General features: G+C 43.4%; 1 protein-coding gene across 1 annotated transcript; it reads left to right on the top strand.

Moving 5' to 3' along the window:
- The first annotated feature begins 7,358 nt into the window (after positions 1-7,358).
- Positions 7,359-10,407, top strand: LOC135570063 (piggyBac transposable element-derived protein 4-like). The gene is made up of 2 exons (XM_065016131.1): positions 7,359-7,441; positions 8,613-10,407. The coding sequence occupies exons 1-2, from the start codon at positions 7,359-7,361 to the stop codon at positions 10,405-10,407; spliced, it is 1,878 nt and encodes a 625-aa protein (XP_064872203.1).
- Positions 10,408-12,067: the final 1,660 nt, after the last annotated feature.

Genomic DNA, 12,067 nt, shown 5'->3' with positions numbered 1-12,067 from the left:
CGAGACGGCCTACAGGGAGGAGGTGAGGGCCCTCGGAGTGTGGTGTCAGGAAAATAACCTCACACTCAACATCAACAAAACTAAGGAGATGATTGTGGACTTCAGGAAACAGCAGAGGGAACACCCCCCTATCCACATCGATGGAACAGTAGTGGAGAGGGTAGTAAGTTTTAAGTTCCTCGGCATACACATCACAGACAAACTGAATTGGTCCACCCACAAAGACAGCATCGTGAAGAAGGCGCAGCAGCGCCTCTTCAACCTCAGGAGGCTGAAGAAATTCGGCTTGTCACCAAAAGCACTCACAAACTTCTACAGATGCACAATCGAGAGCATCCTGGCGGGCTGTATCACCGCCTGGTACGGCAACAGCTCCGCCCACAACCGTAAGGCTCTCCAGAGGGTAGTGAGGTCTGCACAACGCATCACCGGGGGCAAACTACCTGCCCTCCAGGACACCTACACCACCCGATGTTACAGGAAGGCCATAAAGATCATCAAGGACAACAACCACCCGAGCCACTGCCTGTTCACCCCGCTATCATCCAGAAGGCGAGGTCAGTACAGGTGCATCAAAGCTGGGACCGAGAGACTGAAAAACAGCTTCTATCTCAAGGCCATCAGGCTGTTAAACAGCCACCACTAACATTGAGTGGCTGCTGCAAACACACTGACTCAACTCCAGCCACTTTAATAATGGGAATTGATGGGAAATGATGTAAAATATATCACTAGCCACTTTAAACAATGCTACCTAATATAATGTTTACATTCCCTACATTATTCATCTCATATGTATACGTATATACTGTACTCTATATCATCTACTGCATCTTCACTAGATGTATCACTAGCCACTTTAACTATGCCTCTTTGTTTACATACTCATCTCATATGTATATACTGTACTCGATACCATCTACTGTATCTTGCCTATGCTGCTCTGTACCATCACTCATTCATATATCTTTATGTACCTATTCTTTATCCCCTTACACGTGTGTGTATAAGACAGTAGTTTTGGAATTGTTAGTTAGATTACTTGTTGGTTATTACTGCATTGTCGGAACTAGAAACACAAGCATTTCGCTACACTCGCATTAACATCTGCTAACCATGTGTATGTGACAAATACATTTTGATTTGATTTGATTTGGAGAGGTTTAGGGTAACTGAAGGATCGGACTGGATGGTCTTCAGAGATAGATGGGAGAGGTTTAGGGTAACTGAAGGATAGGACTGGGTGGTCTTCAGAGATAGATGGGAGAGGTTTAGGGTAACTGAAGGATAGGACTGGATGGTCTTCAGAGATAGATGGGAGAGGTTTAGGGTAACTGAAGGATAGGACTGGATGGTCTTCAGAGATAGATGGGAGAGGTTTAGGGTAACTGAAGGATAGGACTGGATGGTCTTCAGAGGTAGATGGGAGAGGTTTAGGGTAACTGAAGGATAGGACTGGATGGTCTTCAGAGATAGATGGGAGAGGTTTAGGGTAACTGAAGGATAGGACTGGATGGTCTTCAGAGATAGATGGGAGAGGTTTAGGGTAACTGAAGGATAGGACTGGATGGTCTTCAGAGGTAGATGGGAGAGGTTTAGGGTAACTGAAGGATAGGACTGGATGGTCTTCAGAGATAGATGGGAGAGGTTTAGGGTAACTGAAGGATAGGACTGGATGGTCTTCAGAGATAGATGGGAGAGGTTTAGGGTAACTGAAGGATAGGACTGGATGGTCTTCAGAGGTAGATGGGAGAGGTTTAGGGTAACTGAAGGATAGGACTGGATGGGAGAGGTTTAGGACTGGGATGGTCTTCAGAGATAGATGGGAGAGGTTTAGGGTAACTGAAGGATAGGACTGGATGGTCTTCAGAGATAGATGGGAGAGGTTTAGGGTAACTGAAGGATAGGACTGGATGGTCTTCAGAGGTAGATGGGAGAGGTTTAGGGTAACTGGATGGTCTTCAGAGATAGATGGGAGAGGTTTAGGGTAACTGAAGGATAGGACTGGATGGTCTTCAGAGATAGATGGGAGAGGTTTAGGGTAACTGAAGGATAGGACTGGATGGTCTTCAGAGATCGATGGGAGAGGTTTAGGGTAACTGAAGGATAGGACTGGATGGTCTTCAGAGACAGATGGGAGAGGTTTAGGGTAACTGAAGGATAGGACTGGATGGTCTTCAGAGACAGATGGGAGAGGTTTAGGGTAACTGAAGGATAGGACTGGATGGTCTTCAGAGATCGATGGGAGAGGTTTAGGGTAACTGAAGGATAGGACTGGATGGTCTTCAGAGATAGATGGGAGAGGTTTAGGGTAACTGAAGGATAGGACTGGATGGTCTTCAGAGATAGATGGGAGAGGTTTAGGGTAACTGAAGGATAGGACAGGATGGTCTTCAGAGATAGATGGGAGAGGTTTAGGGTAACTGAAGGATAGGATTAAAAACAAACTAAATATAACTATTGTATAATACACTGTGTCTGTAAAATGTACATAGTATGTATGAGGTGGACTTAGAAGCCTAATAGTTGCTGTGGACTAGTTTCCTCCAATCAGGGAAGGGGTGGTAGGGTTACTGGAAAACAAAGGAAAATATATGTTTATACATATATACATCCTTGAGATGAGGTGGAAGGAATTGTCCGTAATCCTGTCACCTAATCCTGCCTAATAGGCAGGCCAATCCTGGAGGAAAGTATTGGCTGTAAGAACATAACATCTGGTTATTTTTAAATGACTTCTTATGACATTGCTTGCCAGACTGAACATTGTAATTCATATTTTTCCAATTTGCGTTACCCAATCCAGTCAGCAGATGGCGATATGAATTTTTCAGGTGATGCTTCTTGCGTGACGTATTATCTAGTGGACGGGCGGGAGACTTCTTCAACAGCGACAAAAGGTTCCTGGTTTACCCACGCGGTGCTTTGCTAGCAAACCTAAAAATTGAAGCTCTTTAGACCAATCTTGTGTATATTACTCTTAGTGTTTTCAACATAATTCTGTTTACCTATCTACTGGTTCATTTAAACGTAATTTGCTTGTTAAATTAGCAAATGTGTTACATTGATGCTGCACTAGGCTAATCTCCCGGAGCATAAACTCACTAATCTCGACGGAGAAAGAAACTGGTGAAAGGAGGCAAAGAAGCTTGAAGAATGAAAGAAGAGGATGATATTACAGTGAAAGAGGAATATGGGAACGAGGTTGTCAAAGTGGAAAAAGCGGTAGGAGCTTTCAGAATCAAAAAGGAGGAAGAACCTTTTGAAGTAAAAGAGGAGGATTTCTCAATAAAAGAAGACGAGACCGAACATCCGATTACCACCAGTGAGTACTGTTTTATAAATAGGGGCACTATGCAGTTGTTGAAATAATGTATGGGAAAAAAAGGCATTATACTGAAGTTCTGCACTTTAGTATGTTGTTCAGTACTGTAGGAATTGTTTAAGGGGCAATCTGCCATTGGTACATATATTTTTGGAACTTCTTAATTGTATTTATTGAATTTTCCATGTGGTCTATATTAAAGTGCACTTAATCTATTATAACAGGCTTTTAAAATATAATATGCAGCGCATAATCTATACTTAAAATGTCGAAGGGACGCAAAAGGCATCCATTTTGTGGAACGGCCCTTTAACATTTGCATCACAGTGGTGGGGGGAAAAGTACGCAATTGTCATACTTGAGTAAAAGTAAAGATCCCTCAATAGAAAATTACTCAAGTAAATGTGAATCACCCAGTAAAATACTACTTGAGTAAAAGTCTAAAATGTACTCCAAATATAAATCATTTCAAATTCCTTATATTAAGCAGACCAGATGGTGCCATTTTCTTGTTTTTATTTTTATTTTACGGATAGCCAGGGAAACACTCCAACCCTCTGACAATCTACAATTGAAACGTGTGTTTGTTGAGTCCGACAGATCGGAGGCAGTAATGATTTACCAGGGATGTTCTCTTGATTAGTGTGTGAATTGGACCATTTTCCTGTCCTGCTAAGCATTTGATGTTCTCGTTCACACAGGAGAGAGACATGACTTTCGTGGATCCTCTGGGGAGCCTCAACAACCTCATGAAGCTGAAGAGGCAGAGAAGAGTCTCTCCACATCAGAACACCAGATGGTACAGCTTGATCTGGTCTAGCATACAGCTTGGTTAGATCTAGCATACAGCTTGGTCTGGTCTAGCATACAGCTTGGTCTGGTCTAGCATACAGCTTGGTCTGATCTAGCATACAGCTTGGTCTGATCTAGCATACAGCTTGGTCTGATCTAGCATACAGCTTGGTCTGAGCATACAGCTTGGTCTGATCTAGCATACAGCAGCATACAGCTTGGTCTGGTCTAGCATACAGCTTGGTCTGGTCTAGCATACAGCTTGGTCTGGTCTAGCATACAGCTTGGTCTGGTCGAGCATACAGCTTGGTCTGGCCTAGCATACAGCTTGCTCTATTGTGGTCTGGGCTGGGTTTCTGTAAAGCACTTTATGACAACAGTGACATCAGCATCCATAATGATATGTGTCTGTGTCCCCTCTTTATGGTTACCAGGACAACGCTAGCCGTTCCGTCCTCCCGGAGTCCCAGTGTCGTTCCTCTCCCGGTAGCACCTTACTGCTGGGTATGAAGAGGTTGTCTGTGCTGCTGGTGGACTGCAGGAAAACAACGGGGCTGAGTGGAACTGTGGGAGGAGGAGAGAAGAACGGATCAGATTTGACACATAAAAGTAAGTGCTGTTGTTTAGTTTGAACAAATACAATAGATCTGCCCACTGGTATCTGTTACCAGGACAACCAGCAGAGTTCTGTTAGTTGATATGATGACGGACTGGTATCTTTTACCAGTGGGGCTGTCCCTGACTAATAAAAATCTTGTTTGACTTAGTCACCTGTTCTTTTGACCAATCGATTGGTACACATTTTAAACGTGTATTTCTATATATACAGTACTGTGGAAAAGTTTGGGGTCACATAGAAATGTCCTTGTTTGTGAAAGAATATCACATTTGTTGTCCATTAAAATAACATCAAATTAATCAGCAATACAGTGTAGACATTGTTAATGTTGTAAATGACTATTGTAGCTGGAAACGACAGTTTTTTAAATGGAATATCTAAATAGGCGTACAGAAACCCATTATCAGCAACCGGTGGGAGGCCCCAGTGCACAACTGAGCAAGAGTACAAGTACATAAGTGTCAGCCTCAACGTCAACAGTGAAAAGGCGACTCCGGGATGCCGGCCTTCAAGGCAGAGTTGCAAAGAAAAAGCCATATCTCAGACTGGCCAATAAAAATAAAATATTAAAATGGGCAAAAGAACAGACACTGGACAGAGGAACTCTGCCTAGAAGGCCAGCATCCCGGAGTCGCCTCTTCACTGTTGATGTTGAGACTGGACAGAGGAACTCTGCTTCCCACTGTTGATGTTGAGACTGGACAGAGGAACTCTGCCTAGAAGGCCAGCATCCCAGAGTCGCCTCTTCACTGTTGATGTTGAGACTGGAAAGAGGAACTCTGCCTAGAAGGCCAGCATCCCAGAGTCGCCTCTTCACTGTTGATGTTGAGACTGGTGTTTTGCGGGTACTATTTAATGAAGCTGCCAGTCGAGGACTTGTGAGGTGTCTGTTTCTCAAAACTAGACACTCTAATGTACTTGTCCTCTTGCTCAGTTGTGCACCGGGGCCTCCCACTCCTCTTTCTATTCGGGTTAGAGTCAGTTTGTGCCGTTCTGTGAAAGGAGTAGTACACAGCTATGTACGAGAACTTCAGTTTCTTGGCAATTTCTCACATGGAATAGCCTTCATCTCTCAGAACCAGAATAAGTTTCAGAATAAAGTTCTTTGTTTCATACCATTTTGAGCCTGTAATCAAACCCACAAATGCTGATGCTCCAGATACTCAACTAGTCTAAAGGAGGCCAGTTTTATTGCTTCTTTAATCAGAACAGTTGTCAGCTGTGCTAACATAATTGCAGAATAGTTTTCTAATGATCAATTAGCCTTTTAAAATGATAAACTTGGATTAACTAACACAACGTGCCATTGGAACACAGGAGTGATGGTTACTGATAATGGGCCTCTAGATAATAATGGGCCTCTATGTAGATAATAATGGGCCTCTGTAGATAATAATGGGCCTCTGTAGATAATAATGGGCCTCTGTAGATAATAATGGGCCTCTGTAGATAATAATGGGCCTCTGTAGATAATAATGGGCCTCTGTAGATAATAATGGGCCTCTGTGTAGATAATAATGGGCCTCTGTGTAGATAATAATGGGCCTCTGTGTAGATAATAATGGGCCTCTGTGTAGATAATAATGGGCCTCTGTGTAGATAATAATGGGCCTCTGTGTAGATAATAATGGGCCTCTGTAGATAATAGATAAAATCAAATCCAATTTATTTGTCACATACACATGGTTAGCAGATGTTAATGCGAGTGTAGCGAAATGCTTGTGCTTCTAATAATGGGCCTCTATGTAGATAATAATGGGCCTCTGTAGATAATAATGGGCCTCTGTAGATAATAATGGGCTTCTATGTAGATAATCCACAAATAATCAGCCGTTTCCAGCAACAATAGTCATTTACAACATTAACCATGTCTACACTGTATTTATGATCAATTTGATGTTATTTTAATTGACAAAAGGACATTTCTAAGTGACCCTGAACTTTAGAAGGGTAGTGTACATCCCAACACGGTCCATGTTGGAAACGGCCTTCTGCATGAATTCCGACTCTTTCAACTTGGAGCAAAAACAATTTTATGAAATCTGATTGGCTAAACGTTGTTCAACACGGTCGAGTTCGGTTTCAATCCTCGGACACTCGTTTCATCATTCTACATTATGTATTGGCTATACAACACCTGGTGGTGTCCAATGGCCACCTATCGTTTTGAAACCTAGCTGGGTAGCCAATGAGCTGGGATTTCCAGCAGTATGTGAACGCCGTTTGTAGGACAAACAGCCATCATGGTAGAGCTGTGCACAACAGAGTTCCATTCTCTTTGTAGGACAAACAGCCATCATGGTAGAGCTGTGCACAACAGAGTTCCATTCTCTTTGTAGGACAAACAGCCATCATGGTAGAGCTGTGCACAACAGAGTTCCATTCTCTTTGTAGGACAAACAGCCATCATGGTAGAGCTGTGCACAACAGAGTTCATTCTCTGGTGAAAGGAAACCGGACGCATTGTAGTTTACGTTTCACAGCTGTTCGTTCTCTTCTACAAACTTTTCTCAAATCTGAAATAGTTAAACATGGTTACTAAGAGTGGAAAAGCGAAATCAAAAGTCCAAGTATAAACATGTTGATGATATTTTGGCAGAAATTGAGAGTGACACAGAAGGAATGGATGAGGACTCTGTGAGTGATCTGAGTTTTGATTCCAGCGCGGATGAAATGTTTTTGGAAGAAGATCCACTTTTAGATCAGTAAGTAAAACATGTTTTTGTTTCTCATGCTTATGCAGTTGTTTAAATGGTTTCATATTAATTTGAGATTTTTTTATTGATTTATATACAGTGGGGAGAACAAGTATTTGATACACTGCCGATTTTGCAGGTTTTCCTACTTACAAAGCATGTAGAGGTCTGTAATTTTTATCATAGATACACTTCAATTGTCAGAGACGGAATCTAAAACAAAAATCCAGAAAATCACATTATGATTTTTAAGTAATTAATTTGCATATTATTGCATGATATTAGTACATGATATTAGTATTTGATCACCTACCAACCAAAAAAGATGAGAGGCCTGTAATTTTCATCAAAAAAATCCAGAAAATCACATTGTAGGATTTTTAATGAATTTATTTGCAAATTATGGTGGAAAATAAGTTTTTGCCTCATCTTTTTAAGCGGGAGAACTTGCACAATTGGTGGCTGACTAACTACTTTTTTGCCTGACTGTATATACACTGCTCAAAAAAATAAAGGGAACACTTAAACAACACAATGTAACTCCAAGTCAATCACACTTCTGTGAAATCAAACTGTCCACTTAGGAAGCAACACTGATTGACAATACATTTCACATACTGTTGTGCAAATGGAATAGACAACAGGTGGAAATTATAGGCAATTAGCGAGACACCCCCAATAAAGGAGTGGTTCTGCAGGTGGGGACCACAGACCACTTCTCAGTTCCTATGCTTCCTGGCTGATGTTTTGGTCACTTTTGAATGCTGGCGGTGCTTTTGAATGCTGGCGGTGTTGGCTAGTCATTGTGAGTGAGGGTCTGTTTGTATGTATGAGATTGACCCATAGCCTATGTGTGTGTGTGTGTGTATATATATATATATAGTGTGTGTGTATATATGTATAAATTAATTAATATATATATTAATTAATTAATTGTATGGTGTAGAATGTAGGCAAACACAGCCATACATTAGAGGGAGCTGCCAGCTGCTGCTCCACCCCACCCCCACATGAAATAGCCTATTTGAGGCAGGCCCACAACGAAGTGAAATGGAACAGCACTTTATGTTCCCTGAACTCATATTTATATAAATAATGTGTGTTTATATATCTGTTTATTATACCTGTTGATGCAGGGCTCATATGTGAAACTATTCTAACTGAACATTTTCTTTCACAGTGGCACTGACCCCGACTGGGAGCCCCCAGTGCCAACTTGTCCATCCCCCTCTGAAGCTGGTTCATCCAGCTGTACCCCTGCTGTCTCTGGCTCCACACCTCCCGGGCCGTCTAGAGGACCGACAAAGAAGAGGAAGAGGGGAAGTGTGCCATCCGCTAACAGAGGGACAGAATGGCGTTGGCACACCGTCCTAGAAGACGATGTGGAGCCACCCCAACCAACCTTTAGGCCGAAAAGGAAGCCAGGACCTCAGCTAAACATGACTGCTACGTACAGCCCCCTTCAGCTTTTTCAGCTGTTCTTCACCCAATCCGTTGTAGAGTCGCTCGTGTCCAACACGAATAAGAATGGGAAGAAGAAGCAAGCAGGCAAAACGGCAGCATGGAAGCCCATATCCACGGCAGACTTTTTCTGCTACCTTTCTCTGGTCATCTACATGGGGCTGGTGAGGCTGAAAAGCCTGAAGGACTACTGGAAAACGTTGTCTCTCTACCAACTGCCTTTCCCCTCGTCTGTTATGTCCTGCAAAAGGTTTCTGGATCTCTCCCAGGCGCTTCACATCAGTGACCCAAAGGTTGATGAAGAGAATGAGAAGAAGAGAGGCACAGCGAGGTTTGATACACTGTGCAAAATCAAACCTCTCTACCACAGCATTGTCGAGGCCTGCAAGACGTACTTTCAGCCAGCCCAGAATGTGTCAATCAAAGAGAGGATGGTGGCCTCAAAGGACAGCATTGGCCTCCAACAGTACATGAGAAACAAACCAACCAAGTGTGGTCTGAAGCTGTTTGTGTTGGCTGATTCTGCGTGTGCCTACACATGCAATTTCTTGGTCTATGAGGAGAAGAACAGTTTTGCTTCCGGTAAGGAACTCAGCTATGCCTCTGTAATGGTGTTGTTGGATTGTCAACTGCTGGGGAAGGGCTACAAACTGTTTGTGGATAACTTCTACACAAGCCCTGCCCTGTTTGCAGACCTGAGGAAGCGGGGAGTGTGGCCTTGTGGCACCATTCGTACCACCAGGGTGGGCTTCCCGAAGACGAAGGTGGACGACATGCCTAATAGGGCTGAGCGGGGGACCATGCGATGGATCCGAGAAGATGGCCTGCTGTTTGTGAAGTGGATGGACACCAGAGAGGTGGTGATGTGCTCCACTATCCACAAGTCCTTCAGTGGTGATCACGTCGTCAGGCGTGTGAAGGGCGCTACAGGGTCATGGACCACCAAAAATGTCCCCATTCCAACTGCAGTGAAGGACTACAACAAGAACATGGGAGGTGTCGACCTGTCGGATGCGCTGATAGGATACTATAATGTTCTCCACAAAACCATGAAATGGTACAAGACATTCTTCTATCATTTCATCGACATCGCCGTGGTGAATGCATTCATCCTACACAAGGAAATGGCTAAGAGCTGTGGAAAGCCCTTCCTCTCACAGAAAGCCTTCAGAGAGCAGCTCATCAAGGAGCTTGCTGGCTACAGCACCACTGTACCACGTTCTATCTACTCTACCTCTGTCCCTCCTGGCTACAGCACCACTGCACCACGTTCTACCTACTCTACCTCTGCCCCTTCTGTCCCTTCTGCTCCTGCCACAAGTGTTCATCTACCCAAATATATTTGTGCAGACATGGATGTCCCTAAGGGTCAAAGGGGCTCAGCATGGAGGCGTTGCTGTGTTGTTTGCAAGATGAAGTCCCCCATCACATGCACCACATGCTCAGTGACCCTCTGCTTTACATCAGAAAGAGACTGCTATGGCATCTGGCATCAGCAGCAGAATATTGTGTAGAGCTTTGGCAAAGTGGGTGGGGTTATATCCTTCCTGTTTGGCCCAGCCGAGGGTCTCATCGGATGGGGCCACAGTGTCTCCTGACCCCTCCTGTCTCAGCCTCCAGTATTTATGCTGCAGTAGTTTGTGTCAGGGGGGCTAGGGTCAGTATGTTATATCTGGAGTACTTTTCCTGTCCTATCCGGTGTCCTGTGTGAATTTAAGTATGCTCTCTCCAATTCTCTCGTTCTCTCTCTTGGAGGACCTGAGCCCTTGGACCATGCGTCAGGCCTACCTGGCATGATGACTCCTTGCTGTCCCCAGTCCACATGGCAGTGCTGCTGTTCCAGTTTCAACTGTTCTGCCTGTGGCTATGGAACCCTAAACTGTTCATTTTTACTCTTGAGGTGTGTAGCAAAAAGCCAAAAGAGATCAGACCCCTCCCCCAGTAGCCGGTCCAGATCCAGAGCCACATCCATGGGCTCTAAGACCAACTATTGACTGGGGAATGCGGGAAGAAACTGCCACAACAGCAAGTGACCAGCAGAGGGAGCCAAATGCACAGGAACTACAAGTACTGGGAATTAAACAAGAACCTACCTACAGGAAGACTGAGGGGTGGTATGAACAGATCTACCAAACCAAAAGCCCCAAATGGAAGAAAACGTATCAGTGCTGAAGGAACTTTGACATTGGACTAAGTTCTACTTAATCTTGAGCAACAGTGCAAAGAAAAGTGGCAAGGACATAATGTAATGGCACACTGTTAAGATAGATTCTACTCCCGAACATCTTCCCCCAAACTGAGTGTCTAGAAGAGTAATGTAATGGCTGCTAAGATAGATTCTACTCCTGAACATCTTCCCCCAAACTGAGTGTCTAGAAGAGTAATGTAATGGCTGCTAAGATAGATTCTACTCCCGAACATCTTCCCCCAAACTGAGTGTCTAGAAGAGGTATAGAAGGAAGAGAGATCAGTGCCAAGACATGATCCCCCTGATGATTTGGACATCATAGAGAATCATCAGACCAGGTAAATAACTAGACATGATCCTCTACCTATATGATTTGGACATCATAGAGAATCATCAGACCAGGTAAATAACTAGACATGATCCTCAACCCATATGATTTGGACATGATAGAGAATCATCAGACCAGGTAAATAACTAGACATGATCCTCTACCTATATGATTTGGACATCATAGAGAATCATCAGACCAGGTAAATAACTAGACATGATCCTCTACCCATATGATTTGGACATGATAGAGAATCATCAGACCAGGTAAATTACTTGTACTATACTCTGTTTGTATTGACTACTTTGATCTCAAGGCGCGAGCAAACTATTGACTGGTATATCTTAAAGAATTGTGTTGTACACTGCACAAATATTACTACTCTTATAGAGACCAGTGGACCAAGGGAACAGAGCTAAATATTACTACTCTTATAGAGACCAGTGGACCAAGGGAACAGAGCTAAATATTACTACTCTTATAGAGACCAGTGGACCAAGGGAACAGAGCTAAATATTACTACTCTTATAGAGACCAGTGGACCAAGGGAACAGAGCTAAATATTACTACTCTTATAGAGACCAGTGGAAGGACCAAGGGAACAGAGCTAAATATTACTACTCTTATAGAGACCAGTGGACCAAGGGAACAGAGCTAA

Source organism: Oncorhynchus nerka, unplaced genomic scaffold, assembly GCF_034236695.1.
Source record: "Oncorhynchus nerka isolate Pitt River unplaced genomic scaffold, Oner_Uvic_2.0 unplaced_scaffold_1135, whole genome shotgun sequence".
NCBI lineage: Eukaryota > Metazoa > Chordata > Actinopteri > Salmoniformes > Salmonidae > Oncorhynchus > Oncorhynchus nerka.
Note: the sequence above shows the minus strand (reverse complement) of the source record. Positions and strands in the feature narration are given on the sequence as shown.

Bases quoted from the DNA above. Each gene is read 5' to 3' on its own strand.
- LOC135570063 (XM_065016131.1), top strand. From the start codon at position 7,359: ATGGATGAGGACTCTGTGAGTGATCTGAGTTTTGATTCCAGCGCGGAT. The intron at 7,442-8,612 runs GTAAGTAAAACA...TTTCTTTCACAG, and splicing joins GAAGATCCACTTTTAGATCA to TGGCACTGACCCCGACTGGG.